This window comes from Cololabis saira, chromosome 15 (assembly GCF_033807715.1).
Source record: "Cololabis saira isolate AMF1-May2022 chromosome 15, fColSai1.1, whole genome shotgun sequence".
Classification (NCBI taxonomy): domain Eukaryota; kingdom Metazoa; phylum Chordata; class Actinopteri; order Beloniformes; family Belonidae; genus Cololabis; species Cololabis saira.
In genome coordinates, this window is record NC_084601.1 from 7,505,299 (window position 1) to 7,524,125 (window position 18,827).

The following is an 18,827-nucleotide window of genomic DNA, read 5'->3' on the forward strand; positions in this document are numbered from 1 at the left end:
TTCTTTATTTCTATAGGTAAAGAAAGAAATGTGCAAAAGGGAGTTTTGAATGCATTTTTATTCATCCCAATGACTCAATTTTTGATAATGTATAATATGAAATATAACATCCCATTCATCTAATTATGACGTATAGGGCAGTATGCAAGTGTGCAGCCTTTTGCAGATATTTATTACACCTGCAGCACACAGTATAGTCTTTCTTTTGAGTGCAGAACTGACATCTCTTCCTCTTACTTGCCCTAGCTGGGGAAGTCAAATTTCAAGTTAAAAAAATATCAATTAAACGATTTAGTTGTTTTGTTTTTTAAACACAGTGGCAGGTCATGGTGACCCGAGGACAACAGGAGGGTTAAACAGTGTTTCCACTCATTTGAATCAGGTGTGTTGGGAAACGCCTTAAACATGCAGGGCCGCGGTACTTGACAACTGGAGCACAGAGACACTGATGTACAATAAAAATATAAAAAAAGAAATAACTGTTCAAAGTTTAGGGAAGGCGATTTTATATAGTGTATATTCTGATAAGAACCTGTCCAATATAACTGTTCATCAGATACTGCATTAACACATTTGTAAATCATTTTGTAACTTGTCTGATATAACTTTAAAGGGGACCTATTATGGCATTTAATGTATATTTTAAACAGGCCTTGAATGTCCTAAAAACAATCTTTTGATTGTTTTTTCTACATAAATTAGAAATTCAGCCTGTGGGCCATGTCTCTAGTTTCACCGCTTTTAACCTTCTCTATGCTGGATCCTGAGGGGAGGGGGGGCTATGATAATGAGGCTCTGTGCTGATTGGGTGCCTGAATGATGCGTAGCAGGGGAGGCACAAAGCCTCTCTGGGCAGAAGAGCAGCCGGCTGCGTACACTATTAAAGCGTGTCCCATGCGAGCGAGCGTCAGCGACAAAATCAATTCCATTGCTTTATTTATTTTCTATTGGACTGTCCTAACTGGCCGTGAGTTTAACAGTTTCAGTGTGGACAGAGAGCGTCTGATGTCACGCAGCTCAACGCGATAGTTGGACGCTTGCGTGCAGTTACACAGTGCAAACGACTCCCTGGGATGTTAAGCCTGAATTACGGTTCTGTGTTAAACCGACACGTACCCTAGGCCGTAGGCTCTGCGTTGGTGAAACGCGGAACCATAAATCAGCCTTTAGTTCCCTGAAGGGGGAACCGGGTCACCTCGTCTTCACACTAATTCACACAGGAAGTTTTGATTGAATTCTAAACAGGTAAACCACAGTTCAAAACAATGGCGGAGTTCTTGTCCCGGGGGAGTTAGTTGTGGGCGTGGTTTCACGCAGCGGAGGCCGACCTATGAAAATCCGCTCCCGTCGTGACTCACAACGGGAGCAGAATCTTATTGGCTCATAGAAGGCACATGACACTGGATGGCTCATCCGGGCGGCTGTACAGACACTGCAGAATTTGGTTGCTTTCCTCCTTCTCTGAGTTGGCAGGCTGAGGGGAGACCACTTTATATATGTTAAAGCAAGAAAAAACCTGTTTTTCATAATAGGTCCTCTTTAAACATTTTTAATTTGTGTTGTGCTGTGGTGCTCCACATAGAAAGGAGCCATTTGAGCTGGTTTGTGCATCTGGTGAGGATGCCCCCTGGAAACCTCCCTTGTGAGGTGTTTCAAGGATGTTCAACCGGTAGGAGGCCACATAAATCCAGGACACTCTGGATAGATTATATCATTATATCTGTCAACTGGCCAGGGAACGCCTCGGTATTACCCCAGAGCAGCTGGAGCTGTACGGGGGGAAGGCCTGGGCCTCTTTGCTTAGGCTACCCCTGTGACCCAACCGTGGATAAGTAGAAGTTGATGGATGGATAGATATGAATCTTACCAAAAATACCCCTATAACATTGTAGTTTGCGATGGTGTTCCGCAGGGTTCAGTGCTAGGGCCAATCTTGTTCAGTTTATACATGCAGCCATTGGGAAGTATAATCCAGAATCACGGCATACATTTTCATTGTTATGCTGATGATACTCAGCTGTATTTGTGTATGAAGCCGGGTGAAACAGAACCTGATTTTTTGCCTCTAAATTCCGATAAAAAGAGATTATTATTTTTGGTTCCAAACACTTTAGGAAGAGATTAGGTAGTGTAGTGATGGGCTCCAGTGCTACTGTGCGAAACCTTGGTGTTACTTTCGATCAGGATTTGTCGTTTAAACCAAATATTAATCAGGTTTGTAAAACAGCTTTTTCCCATCTCCATATTATTGCAAAGATTAAGAACATCCTCTCCCAGAATCATGCTGAAAAACTAATTCACACGTTTGTATCTTTTAGACTAGATTACTGCAATGTGTTATTAGCAGGATGTCCAAGTAATTTACTGAAAAAAAAGGAATCAACAAAAGAGACTATGTCTTACAGCAGTGGTTCTCAAATGGGGGTACGTGAAGACACTCCAGGGGGTACGTGAGATTTTAAAATATACATATATTTAAAAAGTAGCATCCATGCAAAAATCCTTTAAAAATAAATGTTTCATAAATAATTGAGGAAAATATAAGTCGAAATTCATAAAATGAATTTTATCTTCAGGAGTAGGCTATTCAACTTATTATCTTAAAACCGCAGAGTATCCCCCACACCAGGATGGTTCCACCTAACCTGTCAATCACCTGGCTTCACCTGTCAATCACTTGGACCAACGATGGAGTCGTGGTTGAAGCGTAGCAGCAATATTTTTATGTTTAATAAATCAGTTACTGATGGCACAGTGATCAGTTTTAGATCTTTTTTTTACAACCAAAAGTGCTTTGCACTGGTTAGGGGGTACTTGGCTGAAAAAATATTTCACAGGGGGAACATCACTGAAAAAAGGTTGAGGACCACTGTCTTACAGTGTTAACGGCCCTCCATAGGCTTAAAACTTAAAATCTTAAATTGTATTACTTGCGTATGAAGCCGAAACGGCCTAGCACCATGATATTTGCAAGACCTAATAGTATCTTATATTCCTAATAGAGCTCTCCCTAGAGTACCGAAATGTAGATTTGGAGGACAGGCGTTCTGCTACAGTATCAGGCACCATAACATGGAACCAACTTCCAATCTGGGTTAAGGAGGCTGACACCACCTTCACCTTTAAAACCAAACTTAAAATGTTTCTCTTTATTAATGCCTATAGTTAGTGTAAACTCTAGTGTTTTAGGGCCAGTAGTCATAGCTGCAACTACAGGACACGACTAGAGCAGCTGGTCTTAAACAGAGCTTCATTGTAGATCCGCTGCTACAGACCTAAGCTGCAGGGAGACACCAACACCAGAAAATGCTAGCGTCTGCAGGGCCCACTTTGTATCAGGTAAGGTTATCTATTTACTCTTTGGTTTAACGAGAAAGCCTTGTTTACATTAGTGATTGTCTGTATAGATTGTAGATAGTCTGTAGAATATTAATCAAATGCAGCTAAGGTTTGATAAGCTGGCGTTAGATTTGGCTGGTGGCTTGCAAGGCTAAACAAACTTGTTTGTGTTTTTATTTCTGCAGGCGAGGCGTCATTGGACTCTAGTAGTCCTGGTTTTGTGTCATCTGTGTTTATGTAAAACAGAATACAGGTGTGTGAATGAGAGGAACCCAAGTGGAACGGTGAGGCTGCAGGGAGCAGAGATAAAGAAGGTGGACGATTTTAAAAGTAATGCACATCGTCGCAGGATGGAGACACACATTTTGATGTATAACACAACTGGCTGCACGTTACGGTTCAGGCGAAGAAGCGGCCGAAGTAGTATAAATTGCGCCAAAATAACACGATTAATTCAAAATGGCCAACTTCCTGTTCGGTTTCGGCCATGGCTCCAAGAGACTTTTCTTTAAGTTGCGACATGATATAGGTGTGTACTGATTTTCGTGCATGTACGTCTAACCGTATTGTGGGGCTTGAGGCACAAAGTTTTCTAGAGGGCGCTGTTGAGCCATTAGGCCACGCCCATTAATGCAAACCATTAAATATCAAATTTTCTGCAAGGCTTGGCTTGCGTGCAAAATTTGGTGACTTTTGGGGCACGTTTAGGGGGGCAAAAAGGCCCTCATTTCGTCGGAAGAAAAACCAGAATAAAAATAAAAATGAGAACGAGAACAATTCCTACAGATACAATAGGGCTTTCGCACTGTAAGTGCTCGGGCCCTAATTAATGGTTTGGAGCACAGGCCTGATTCCAGTCCTCAAGGGCGGCTATCCTGCATGTTTTAGATGTCTGCTTGCATTTATACACCTGATTCAAATGAATGTGCATCCTCAGCATGTCATCAAGGTCTGCACAAGTCTGTAAATGACGGTCATTTGTATCAGGGCATGTTGAAGCAGGGAAACATTTAAAAGAGGCAGGACAGCGGGCCTTGAGGACTGGAGTTTGACAGTCCTGGTTTAGAGACTGTGGCACTGAGGAAAAGACGGGGCAGAGTTGGAAGTAGCAGGTTTTAATGTTGAGGGTTTCTGTGGGAGTGAGGACGATGGTAGGTTCAGAAATGGATACATCAGAGCGACAGCACACATCTATTTTAATTGTGGGATCTTGAAATTCTTTGCAATTGTACATTGGGAACATTTTCCTGAAATTGTTCGTTTTTTTTTCTGCCACATTCTGTGTTTAGATTGATTAACTTTAACCAATCTTTTCATCTAAGAGACTATGCCTCTCTGAAATCCCCCTTTTATACCCAGTCATGTTACTGACCTGTTGGCAGCTAATCTAGTTAGTTATCAAATGCTCCACCAGTTATGTTTGATTAGTGCCGATTGCTTTTCCAGTCTTTTTTTGCCCCTGTTCTAACTTTCTTAGAAGTCAAATTCAAAGTGAGCACTACGAAATGGCAAAATGTCTGTTTCAACAAGTTATCTTGTTTATGTTTTATTGGGGATAAAATATGAGATTTGCATTCTGTTTTTATTTACATTTTACACAGTGGGCATTTCAGGAAATAAAGAAATGCAGGAAATAAAGAAAAATGATGTATGTATTTTTTTCCTCTCCCAGTAATGCAAAGCAGCCTCTTACTGCTGCTCAGAAACTTACTTATTTTGATGCATACGATCCCATTACATGTTTTTTTTCAAGGTGCAGCACAATTTCCTGACAAAATATCAGTGACATTTCCTGGGAAAAAATACCAAAAGAATGCAGTGCAAAGCCACATTTTAAACCATGTCCGTACACCTTTTGTTTATACCGAGAAGTTTGAGGGGTGGATTAAGTGTTTCCACTACTTATTTTAAGGATACAGTAAATGCACAACTGTAGTATGTTTGAATTTTTGAGAGGATATTCACTTTAAACACCAAAATATGTGCTTTCAAACACAGATGGGTATTTGTACAATCTATACCCTGCAACATTAGTTAGTTATCTTTAATTAACTCAAATGATTTCAACTTGGTATTTTGAAACCAAGTTAAATGTGGTCGGTGACATGCCTTGTAGTCCCAGCACTGTATTGAATATAAATCTGATATTTTACTGTTTGAGGAACAAATTGGTGATGTGTTAAGAATATTTATCATTTTCTCTTTTCAATTCAGTTAGCATAGTACCTATGAATCTATGAATGTCAAGAATATTAACTGATAATATTATTATAAGAATTTATTGCCACTTGAAGGCTGTCAGGTTCTGATAACAGTCTCTGCTTTTAGAAACATCAGTGTTTAACAAACAGTGTTTTCAAGGAAAAGGGTTAATGAAGACCATCGAAACAGTAAAGACAGACATAGGCATTGGTAAAATGTTAATTTTGCATTATATTTACATTTATTTCTCAACATTCAGACAATAATTATTTTAAATACAACAATAAGATTGCAAATTCACATTATTCTTTGGTACATCTAAAACTTATTACAAAACACTCCAGCTCGTTGTGGTTTCACTGTTACACACAGTCAAAAATGTACATGAGTGCACTGAGTTTATAAAGTATTTGTATCACTTTAAAAGTCCACTTTAATCTCTTTTCCAAAACATTACTTGACTTGTTAGTGAAGTTTTATGTTTAGTCTGGAGGACCTGCCTCATCCTTTTGGCCACAGAATAGATGTCCAAACTCCTAGTCATGTCTGTGATTGTTGCCCAAAGGCTTTACCCCAGAAACAAGATGAACCAACTCGGCAGGCAGCGGTGTAAGATGAAAACTGTTAAAAGCTGATTTGTTCTTCATAAATTGACAGCAACAGCAAAGCACTCCACCCAGTAAGAAGTCCAAGGTTCTGCAGAGCAAACATCAGCCACGGCCTCTTGCTGTTCACATGGATCAACGTAGGCAGCTGGAAGAACAAAGATGGAGTGAAACGGTTTGTCCTGTTTTAATGCAAGCTACATTGTTTGTCTTGTTTACCAGGTATACAGGTCTGTATCAGAAAATTAGAATATTGTGATAAAGTTCTTTATTTTCTGTAATGCAATTAAAAAAAACAAATGTCATACATTCTGGATTCATTACAAATCAACTGAAATATTGCAAGCTTTTTATTATTTTAATATTGCTGATTATGATTTACAGTTTAAGATTAAGATTCCCAGAATATTCTAATTTTTTGAGATAGGATATTTGAGTTTTCTTAAAGGAGCATGAGGCTCCTTTTAAGAAATGAGACTCTCTAGCGCCACCCTTCGCCACGACGGCCGTCAGGGGTACTGCAGCCAACAGCGAAGCCGGCACGGGAGAACGGGGAGAACGTGCATGCAGCGTCATGTGACGTCACATCCGCAGGACAGCGCGGGAAATTCGGCCCCCACAATTGCAGCACATTTTGCAGCACACAGCCTGCTTCATCTGACATTATTACTAGAAAACTTAAAAACGTATACACATTTTTTTCATAAATCCTGCCTCAAGCTCCTTTAAGCTGTAAGCCATGATCAGCAATATTAAAATAATAAAAGGCTTGCCATATTTCAGTTGATTTGTAATGAATCCAGAATGTATGACATTTTTGCATTACAGAAAATAAAGGACTTTATCACAATATTCTAATTTTCTGAGACAGTCCTGTAGTTTACCATGAACAATAACACTCACCATATCAGCCAGTCCCACGTACAGAAAGAGTCCCCCGGCAACAGCAGCTATCCACTGCTGGGTTGCAATGTCAGTGGCAACTGACAGAGCAATATAGAGGCCGATGAACGAGGTCAAGGCACTGCCAACATTGAGAAGCAATGCTTTGCAAACAGACATGCCGCTGTGGAGCAGAATGGCAAAATCCCCTGCAGAGAAACAACAGCAACACCATTATGTTCATGGCCCTTCCCTGAATAGAGATAAACTCAGACATTGTGTGTGATAATTACCAAGTTCATGTGGCAGTTCGTGGCAGAGAACCGCCAGCGATGTGGAAAGCCCAGACCTCCACGACAAGGAGAAAGCTGCACCTATCGCTAATCCGTCCGCAAAGTTGTGAATCCCATCGCCAATGGTAATCATATAAGGCAGCAGACGCAGCTCTGTAGACGCAAGAAGAGTGAAGATTATAGCGTGTGCAGGAGCAGCCGTGGTAATTGTCCCAATTTGGTGATGATATGCTTGTTTTGTGTTGGAGATAACATTGCTCACCTCTTTTGCTCGCATTCATCTCTGATAAAGTATTTTCTTTGTCATCACTGTCAACCTGAAATGCAGATTTGCATAATAATTAAATACAGAAAGAAACTGAAATGCATGCATAAATACAGCAAGCAATTGTATCAAGTGTGTTTGATTTTGAAGAGATTTACAGCCTCTAAGATATTGGCTGAAATAGTGAGAAGTGACTGTTTAACAAGTTGAAACAGTCAGGAAACAGGAAATAGTAGCTGCAGTGCACTAGAGGTTGAATGAAACTAGTGATGTAATGCAGTTCCATCATTTTAGAACAAACATAAACAAGCTGCAGTCATGTCTGAAGGTCTTGGTTATTTTGACTGGATTCAATTGTCTCACACCTGCTATTAGTTTAAATACATATGTTGTCTAGGAGACTAAGAGTCACGGTCATTCTTAGATTTCAAATCACCTGAAGATTTTTACTTGACAAAATCCAGCTCGCATTGTGTATGTTATGTATGTTGTGATCGGTGCAGCTTCATTTCCTCAGTCACATTACCTGCTCCACTTCCAAGTGACACTAAGATTATGCCTTAAATCTTCTATCTGTTGCCAAGTCTTCTCTGAAATTATTTGCTTAGCAAGTGACTTGGTAGTTGTTGCTATCCTGCTCATGTTTCGGTCAGATACAGTAGCAGATTCGACTGGTGTTATAATAGTGACTGTACTGAAATGCTGAATGTGTTTTCTGTGCAGGTGAATAATATCTGTTTACCTTTCGCTTCAACTGATTCAGCTTAAAGGAACATTCATGAGTTTTAAGAAAACTATGTCTTTTACATAGAAACAAACTCCCAGAATACATCAGAGCTACGGAAACTTTCAGTTGCTTTAAATCCAGGTTGAAAACCTTTGTATTTACTGCTGCATTTCAGTCATGCACCATAATACACTGAAACCTTTATTTCTTGCATCTCATATGTTAATTATTTTTAAGTGATGTCTGTTTTGCTTTTTTTTCTACACTGGTACTTTTAAATTTGAGTTTAAAAACGTAATCAAGTTTTAAATCCTGTAAATTATGTTTGGGTTAGAGTCCTCAGGTTTGAATCCTGTGAATCCTATTATGTTTTATTTTATTATTAATTTATTTTTGTTTAAACTTCAAATCATGCATCTTATATATGTTTTAATGTCTCTGTAAAGCACTGTGAATCCCTCTGTTGTTGAATTGTGCTACATAAATAAACTTGCCTGGCCTTTTACAGTAAGAAGTAAAATATATCATTATTGATCTATTAACTACAGTATGTTAATCAAATAAGTTTTGAGTGAAAACAGAACATGTTTGCAGTAAAATGGCAGTTGATGTTAGCACAACACTTAATACTAAGCAGAGGCGTGAACTCTCCTCCCCTGGAGTCTGTTGACAGCAGTTTTCTGTCAACAGACTCCACGATAAGTGGAATTATAGTTTTGAGTCTTGTCAGAGACTTAAAATGACTTTTCTTTTTATTATATGTATCTTGATGGAGCTATTATCTCCTCCAGATGCTAATATTAATCACCAGTGACCTGAAAATACATATTCCCTTCGCACTCAAAGCGTCTTTGATTCACAATGTTTGTTCCCTAATGAAAGTTTAAACTCCATAGTATCAAATTATAGACCTTAGGAGTAATTTAACTCTAGAGTGTTTCTTTAAAACCTTTTAAGTTGTGTCATGTGATTCTTACCAAGTCTGCTTTGGATGATGACTTAATCTTTTTTTTCTGTTTCTCTTCCTGTTGATACATCTCTAATACTCTACCGTGGTCACAGTGGTGAGGATCAGATTCTTCCTGAAAGGAGAAATGGACACAATAATTCATGAATTCAGCCTTAAGATCAAGACGAATTGGATTTATACATGTTAAAATCCACAGAGATGCAGTACAAATATTATGTTTTGGCGTTTTATCTTACCCCATGGTGATGCTGATGATGATGATGCTTATTTTTATGTGTGATCAGAGAGAAAATTGCTTCCATCAGGTAAAAGAAGTAGATCCCACCGATAGTTGCCAGCATCTTTAATAAGTAATCAGGAAGTCCTTCGTCGTGATCGTGACTGTGGCTGCTGCCAGGTACGTGCACATGCAAACCCAGAAACTGGACAAGACGAAGACAAAATGTCAAGTCTTTTGAGCTATTTTCAAGACTGTTTACGAAGCCAGAAATGATTAAATTCAATTTAGAAAAATTCCTGTCAGGTGTTAAATGTGGAGATCCCTCACCATGGGTAGCAGGTGCAGTAACGCGTCTCCGGTCAGTGAACCGACTGCCATGCTCACGCAAAACTGGATACTCATCTGGAAGACCTGAGTGCACGAGGTGCAGAGCAGCACCACGATGCCGAACATGGCTGCCAGGGTTATTACCACGTTGGCCAGGGTGGCATAAAGGTATCCTACACACGGAGGAGAGGAAGGAAAAGGATGGAAGTTAAAGGATGGTTAAAGCATCCTGTCCAGTCCAGTCATTTAAAGTCTGAGTTCTCATTTGTTGCCTCATTACTTTGTAGCACCTAAACCAGGAGTCGGCAACCCGCGGGTCCAGAGCTGCATGCGGCTCTTTAGCGCCGCCCTAGTGGCTCCCTGGAGCTTTTTATAAAATGTTTGACCTTTTTTTCTTCTTTTTTTCCTCTTTTTCCTTTCCTTTTTAATCTCGACATTTTTGACTTTTTTCCTCGACATTTCGACTTTTTTCTCGACCTTTTGACTTTTTTCCTCGACATTTCGACTTTTTTCTCAAGATTGTACTTCAACATTAATCTTGACATTTCAACTTTTTTCTCGAAATTTCAACTTTTTTTGACATTTCGACTTTTTTCTTGAAGTGCATAATGAAAAAAAAAAAATCTTCCCCCAGTTATAACTAATATAGAAACATGCAGCATGTGTTGTCTTCATTCTAAGGCTTATACAAGATTTTTCATTTTTTGCGGCTCCAGACATTTGTTTTTTGTGTTTTTGGTCCAATATGGCTCTTTCAACATTTTGGGTTGCCGACCCCTGATCTAAACCCAAAATCAATTTCAAAACATTTATAAATTGGTGAATAATTATTTCAGATACAGTAGGCTCTGAAAACTTCAACACAGCACAGAAGAACAGACTGAGATTAAAGGTCAGAGTTCATCAAACTCACATGTTACAGAGGATTTATATGATTTTGAACTGCAAGTTTGCTGTTAGTCTAAGTCATTTCAGTATTCTTATCTCTGGTGCAGCTTTTAACAATCTGGACCGGTGCAAGGCATGACTCATGAAGACGTGCGTCTAAAACAGAGATCAGTAATGACTGTTCATGTTTGAACTGCAGTGTAAGTATTTGAGAATAAAACTGCAAGTCTAGTATTTTCCAGTTTATCAGCCTGCTTACATATACTGTAAAGCAGAGTGGGCTAGATTTGCTGTGTATGCGCTCTAAGGAGATACTGTTTGCTCTCTGTCAAACAATTACAATGTGATTAAAAGGTTATGATGTATCTCCATGGAGAAGTAAAACAGTAAAACCTCTCCCACAGAAGATGAGGGTGGAGTCACTTCATCTCCTTCTGATCAACTGTTATAAACCAAGATTTAAAGAAGAGCTGTTGTACTTTGGATCTGGGGTATTTTTAAAAAAGAATGCCACATACATTTCATTAAGACCTCAGGACATTGTTAATTAAAAAAAATATGAAAGAAATGAGAATTCAATACTGCAAACACCATCTTCTGACTGAAGCTACAGTAACAACAAGCGTATAACTTGTTCCTAATGCCCGGTGGAGGGACTAACATTGTTCATTTTCATGACGGTCAAACATTTGTCACTGTAGTATAAAACAGACTTACTCTCAGTCCTGGTGAGTCCGTCCTGTGCTACTTCCTCTGGGGTTTCTGCACAGGCCCCACTCAGGATCTGCTGCACCAGTGCAGGACTGAGCTGACCCAGTTCAGACCGGCCCAGAGTGGAGTTGCTGCTGTCACTCACACCGTATATAAGGACCAGCTCGTCAGCAGAGAAACAGTGCTGGGAGAGGAAAAAACACACAAAACAAAGCCTTCAAGAACTTTGTCTGAGTTTTTTTTCACCTATCCTTTGTGAATAATATAAAAGTAGAACTCAAAGATGGCAAACTAATTACATATGTACACATAGACTGCGTTTACATGCAGTCAATAACCCTTTTAAAACCAGATTGTTAGCAATAACCCCTTTGAATAACCCAAATTTGCTCATATTCCAGTTTTTAAAAACCTGAATATGACCCCTGGGTTACTCCTTTTAAAACCTGAATATTGGGTCATGTAAACGCCAAACGTAATATCCCCATCAAACGGAACATGAATTTGTTTTCTGCACATGCTCTGTTCACAATGAATCCTGGTCTTTTGAGTCCAGGAAGTTCTTATAAACACGGAGAAACGCAAGACCAGGAGGAGACTAATCACTTCATAAATGTAATGAAGGATATGAACATTTTTGCATTTGTAGACGGTAGAAAGTACGGAGATAGCGAGATTTACAAGAAGGTAAGTGAAAAGTTGCGCGAAGCAGCATTTGTTTTGAATTTGGATACAGGAAGAAGAAGCGGAAATGACAGGAATTGCGTCAAGACGTTTTCCGTGCATCGCTGGTTTGATCGAGATATCCCAAATGATTAATTACCGGAATATTCCAAATGTTTCAGTAACCAGAATATTAGCAATAACCCGGATTTTGAACTGCATGTAAACGTAGTCATAGCCCTTACTAGCCAATTCTCTAGTTTTTATAGAGAACTTGTCAATCTAATGTTACAGACACTAATATCACACACTAATATCAAGTGAAATATAAATTAAGGTTATCAGCCAATACGACAGCGATGATGCACAACAAGAAATTAAACAATGCATACAAATGTATGAATAAAATAAAATAAACCTGAAAACCAATTTAATGAAATGTATGTGAGCTCTGTTTCCTCAGGTTATCATCTGTGTTGCAGGCACATCATGAGAGACCAGATAAACCTGAAAGGTATTTTCTCGTGTGTGTTCTGTTCTGTTTCATACATGCTCCCAGGTGTTGTTGCTCTCATGTCCCTCATGACGTTCATGGATGCTCCTCTTCCTCCGTCTCAGTCTTCTGTCATCATGTCCATCATGTCCATCTTCTTCATGGCTGTGTCCGTGTTCATGACCATGTCCGTCATCGTGATCGTGTGCTGGTCCAATCTTCAAGCTGCTCATGAGAACCTCCAGTTCTGTACAGCAAAACAGTCATTATATGATGTGCTGATGAACACAAAAACAAAATCCTAAAGATGACTTCTTATTTCTAGTTAAAATGTCTAATTTTTAAAAATCACATTACACTTAAAACAAGTGTCATTACCAGAAAAATAACTTATTTGACAATTTTTACCTGTTTCAAGTAGATTTTCACTTAAAATAAGTAGAAAAATCTGCCAATGGAACAAGATTTTTTTGCTTGTAATGAGAAGATAAATCTTGTTCCATTGGCAGATTTTTTCTACTTATTTCAAGTGAAAATCTACTTGAAACAGGTGAAAATTGTCAAATAACAAGTTATTTTTCTGGTAATGAGTCTTGTATTAAGTGTAATGAGATTTTTTGACTTAAAAATGAGACATTTTAACTAGAAATAAGACAAATATTCTTGTTAAGATTTTGAGTTTTTGCAGTGAATGTGAATAGCTTACAATGTTTTAATCAATTTACAGAATTTACAGATTCTGAACTTTAAGGGAAGTATATACACGTGTCACTTTGTACCTTTAACAGTGACATTTTCTGAGCCCAGATGGTGCATGATGTAGTCGAGGAAGAAGCTCTTCTCCGGCAGGGCCGGACTGAAGCAGTGACCCAGCAGAGCGTGGTACAGGACCCGGCCCAACACTGCTCCCACTTCCTGTATCTGGTCTGCTGAAGTCGGATCAACCTCTTTCATGATGCTGCTCGCTGTAACACAGCTCTGATAACCATCGACAAAAATACAAAATAATAAAAAAAAATAATGAGAAGGGGCAGAGCAATAAAGAGTCCACATTTCAAAACGCTCCCATGAAAGCTGCTGTCATTCAACAGCATACTGAGTTTTATAAACAGAGCAGGATTTAGAGGTTAGTGAATACATCTATTGTATCTGGCAATACTCAATGACTAAAATGTAGAAGTACAGTAGATGGGGAAGAAGGGGGATGTTTCAAAGGTAAATTGGCTGCATTGTTAAGCGTCTGTACTTGGGGAACTTGCTGAACCAGCTAAGCTACTGTACCTGGTTTCATACACGGCATACTCGCAAAAGTACTTTTTCAGTTTAAGTAAATATTAGCTTGTTTTAGCTTGTTTTACATTTTCAAAAGCAGGTTTTGTCTAAAATTGGAACAGGCTGTCTTGAAAAATCTGAACTAATCTTTTGGCACTCTCTAATTTAAGTAGGCTGTAATGAAATATGACCTCCACTTCTCCCACTTATATGTCTTTACAATGGGGTTAAACAGGAGACGTTGGGTTGTTCCCTTCAAACAACAGTTTCTGGGACTGAAAAGTGAAACCACTGCAGATGTACCAGGACCTGCAGGGACAAGGATACCTCCTGCCAAATGCATATGTAAGGTCTTATACTTTATTGTTGCTTCCAAAAAGTAAAAATGATTATGGTTTAAGTGACAAATACAAGGTGTGCGTGTGCAGCCACTTAAATCTTAAAAATCTTAAAGCTTTCTGAGTCTTCCTGAAGAAGCTTCATATTGGCTATAATTAAAAAGGTACATTATGGAGGTAGATTTGTGTCTTAATTATTCAATCAAAAAAAAGATGGCTTCAATTCAATATATTTTCAATTAAAAAAAAATTCACTTCAATCAAAGAAAAAAAGTGTTTGAATGCAAACAAATATTTGACACTCAAAAAAATGCATTTGAACACTGTTTTTCTTTGATTCTTTGATTGAAAAAATATTTTCAATCCAAAAAAAAGTGTTCAAATGCAATTTTTTGGGTCTCAAATATGTTTTTTCTTTGATTAAAAACGTTTTTTTCTATTGAAGTGATTTTTTTCCATTGAAAATATTTTTTTGTTTTTGAAGCAACTTCTTTTTTGATTAAATGATAAAGACACAAATAACCCATAATATGGCGCAAACACAAAAAAACACTACTTCAATCAAAAAAGTTGCAAAAAAAACTTCACTTCTATCAAAGAAAACCTTTTATTTCCAATAAAAGAAAAACAGTGTTCAAATGCAATTTTTTGAGTCTCAAATATTTGTTTGCATTCAAACACTTTTTTTCTTTGATTGAAATAATTTTTTTGATTGAAGTGAATTTTTTTTAATTGAAAATATATTTTTTGATTGAATAATTAAGACACAAATCTACCTCCATAGTACATATACTTGTTAAAAAAGAGTTTGTCAATAAATGGGTTAAAAGTATTTGATGTTAGTAAGGCATGCTCGCAAAACTACTTTTCCAGTTTAAGTAAAGGTTAGAGTACTACACTATATGACAGTAAAATACCCAAATATTGAGTATGTATGGTAGAGTCACGGCTTCATGTATAACCATAGGTCAGGAAATAGACATTTATTGTTGGATTTAATGTACCAACAAATTCAAAGTTCAGTATGGTAATGTCATGGCTTCATGTTTAACCACAGGTCAGGAAATTGACATTTATTGTTGGATTTAATGTCTGACTCTTACCTGATTGTCTGAGGGCTTATAATGGTGGTGCAGTTCTCGAAGCACACTCTCCAACCCATGCACGTCCATGTGGTTGTGTCCGTGGTCATCGTGCGACTCTCTAACGTGGTCGTGATGTGTGAATTTGTGTAGGAAATGTTCGGTCTCTTCTGCCCACTTTCCCTGGCTTAAGGCAACACAGACTGGGCCAGGAGAAGAAAGGTACAGGACGCTCCCGGAGGCAAGAGGAGAGAACTGAGACACGCTGACGGTTACGTTGTCTCCGATTTTCACGCTTTCTTCCAACCCATGGTCCGAGTGATTTCCGATGAGCTGATGAACAGCACCTGCCAGATCGCACTGTGCAACATAAAAAAAGACAAAAACGGGGAGCATAGATCAGTTACACAAACTAATTTGGTCCCTTAATTCCATCTACAGGAACATAAAACAGCAGATTCTACTGCTTGGAGGTCTGAATTACACAAATCAAAGTTCACACATTTCTTTGATAGTTTTTTTTTTTACATCAAGAATGCGCAATTGTTATTCACCATTGCTTGCATATGTTGAAAATAACAGAATAAATGGCAACCCACAGTCTAATCTATAATCTCATGAATATGAAACCTTTTATTTCTTGTTCATTAGACGCAACATTCTCAAAGAACATGCAGAGAAGAAGTTGTACTGTAATATAAAAGGAGGAAACCATCCTAAAATACTGATCATTTATCGTGATCCACAACCTGTGACTGAGAGCAAAGAGAACCCGAGCAGACTTTTTATCAACTTTGGTTTGGCTCAACAAAAAGATACACTTATATTCATGTGATTGCATTCATATTGATAGTTTTAGTAGCATTTTCCAGGAATTAATGTCAGATTTGACTTCCACGTACAATTAAGATGCAAGAGAGTTTACTTTATTGTGATGATGATGTTTTTGTAAATACCTCTATCTGTTTTTTTAATCTGACTTTAAACTGTACTTGCAACCAAGCAGATATTCCCTGAATCTCTATAGTTCCCGTGAAAACTGAACAGCATGTTTAACACACTTTTGTCCGGAAAAAATGTTTTAAACTTTTCAAGGAATTTAATTACAGTTAATTAAATTCCATTCTGCTCTTTTGTGCTGGGATGATGGTAGACGATAATAATGAAAGATAAAGAGATACATTTCACTTTCATTCTGCCATACCGGTATCTACCTTTGTAGGCTATGATTTGCTTTTACCTTTCTGAACATTTCTAAAGTTTTTTTAGTTCTAGATCAACAATAGTATATGAAGCTCATGGGATCAAGTAAACATTAAAACACATTTCCATCTCTATTTCCTTTTTTTGTCCACCTGCAGCCAGTGAAGGATACTCATCAGTCACACTATATGTTCTAGTAATTTACATCCGTCCACTTGATAGAGGTTTTGTCTGAGGTGCTAATGAAATGACCACACTGAAAAGGAGAAAAGTAATTAAATCTATAGATAAATAAAGAGATCAGGATGGTTCTTATCTTGTTCTTTGATTTAAATCATTTCATTTGGACTTTACATTAGTTCTGACAAAAATAAATATATATATATATATATATATATATATATATATATATATATATATATATATATATATATATATATATATATGGTTTCTTTCTATATGGTTTTGCAAAGACATCATTTCAAAACAAACAAACAAAAAATGCCCAGAGGCTTTGCACGCAATTGTATCTTTAGTTTAATGTGCAATATTAAACTTCTGATGGAATGGTCACAATTTGAACTTTGTATACCCATTTTCTTTCTTTCTTTTTGTTTATTACATTTTTATGCAGACCTACGATGTATGTATGTATTTATGTATTAATTTAATGCCAGTTCTGTTATGCTTTTATGAATAGTTACTTTCTTAGTTTTTCACAAGAAAACTTACTTTATGTCCCGTTGGTAAAAAGTAACAGGACATAAAGGTAATAAAGAAATGAACAAATGACAACTTACAACCTCCCTACCTTTAACCTTATGTTTTTTAAAAAAAGTTTACAATTTATCTAGTAATTTGTAACAAATAAAAAGGCCCATGACTGCAGTATGCGAATCCTGGAGAAACGGTGCACTGCAAAAACTCAAAATCTTACCAGGAATATTTGTCTTATTTCTAGTTAAAATGTCTCATTTTTATTCAAAAAATCTCATTACACTTAAAACAAGAGTCATTACCAGAAAAATAACTTGTTATTTGACAATTTCCACCTGTTTCAAGTAAATTTTTACTTCAAATAAGTAGAATAATCTGCCAGTGGGACAAGCTTTATCTTCTCATTACAAGCAAAAAAATATTGTTCCACTGGCAGATTTTTCTACTTATTTTAAGTAAAAATCTACTTGAAACAGGTGAAAATTGTTGTTTTTTCCAGCAATGAGTCTTGTTTTAAGTGTAAAGAGATTTTTCTGACTAAAAATTACACATTTTAATTAGAAATAGGTAGTAGATTTAGATTTAGTAAATTTTCACTTAAAATAAGTAGAAAAAAATCTACCAATGGAACAAGATTTTTTTGCTTGTAATGAGAAGATAAATCTTGTTCCATCTACTTATTTCAAGTGAAAATCTACTTGAAACAGGTGAAAAATGTCAAATAACAAGGTATTTTTCTGGTAATGAGTGTTGTTTTAAGTGTAATGAGATTTTTTGACTAAAAATTAGACATTTTAACTAGAAATAAGACAAATATTCCTGGTAAGATTTTGAGTTTTTGCAGTGCATGGTATTGGTTTTCATAATAACCTACAGAGAAACACTTAATCTGATTCAGTGTAAACATGTCTTAAAAGTTTGTGTCAAACAGCTGTTATACATTTTTTTTATCACATAAAAAAAGAAGAGTTAAAGCGGTTTATCAGGGGTTTGTTGGAACAGGTACAGGTCTTTATCAGTTCTTGAACCTCGCCCTCCTCTCACCTGCAGCCCGGCACCTCGCTCTCCGGCCGGGCCCTGCTCCCCTCATAAAACCTACCTTTCCACACGGCACTTCTCCGCCACACTGCACACGGTTCCCGAGTGTATTAAAGAGGGAGCGCAGGGAGTCCCCGGTCAGATGCGTCTGCCCCGGAGACACGACGCCGACCACCGCCAGGTACGCCGCCTCCACCGCCTCCACGGCGGCCGGAGCCGGTGCTGAAGCCAACACACCCCGGCCGGAGCACAGGGAAACAAGGAGAAGCAGCGAGAACATCTTAAAGACCTCCGTAAAAACCTCTCTAAAGAATTGTGAACGATTAAAGTAAAAAAAGGGAAGAGGTTGGTGCAGTCTCAATGTATGTCTGAAGTGACATTGAGCTGTAAGCTCTGGTCTCAGTTATTATAAGTTTGAGAAAAGTCTGGAGTCTGGATGGTGATTGGCTGACACGTGGCTCGCGCTTTACACCTGTGTAGGTTAAAAGCGCTCACCTGCAGCCTGCTGGGCTTTCTGCAGCACTGGAGCAACACACAGCACAAAGCAACTAAAAAGGTTACTTTTGGGCACAGTCATAAACAATGGTTAATA

The 18,827-nt window shown here is 37.8% G+C and overlaps 1 protein-coding gene across 1 annotated transcript; it reads right to left on the reverse strand.

Annotated features, from left to right (window-relative positions):
- Positions 1-5,748: 5,748 nt before the first annotated feature.
- On the reverse strand, positions 5,749-18,624 carry slc39a4 (solute carrier family 39 member 4). Its single transcript, XM_061742375.1, has 12 exons — positions 18,297-18,624; positions 15,299-15,637; positions 13,365-13,563; positions 12,642-12,832; positions 11,436-11,613; positions 9,831-10,003; positions 9,520-9,705; positions 9,291-9,395; positions 7,584-7,638; positions 7,322-7,474; positions 7,050-7,237; positions 5,749-6,294 (listed from the first exon to the last, which is right to left on the reverse strand). The coding sequence occupies exons 1-12, from the start codon at positions 18,513-18,515 to the stop codon at positions 6,166-6,168; spliced, it is 2,115 nt and encodes a 704-aa protein (XP_061598359.1). The 5' UTR covers positions 18,516-18,624; the 3' UTR covers positions 5,749-6,165.
- Positions 18,625-18,827: the final 203 nt, after the last annotated feature.

Coding starts and splice junctions, on each gene's coding strand:
- slc39a4 (XM_061742375.1), bottom strand. CDS start 18,515: ATGTTCTCGCTGCTTCTCCTTGTTTCCCTGTGCTCCGGCCGGGGTGTG. Junction 12,833..13,364: donor AGAAAATGTCACTGTTAAAG/GTACAAAGTGAC, acceptor TTTGCTGTACAG/AACTGGAGGTTCTCATGAGC. Junction 6,295..7,049: donor ACGTGGGACTGGCTGATATG/GTGAGTGTTATT, acceptor TTGTTCTTCCAG/CTGCCTACGTTGATCCATGT.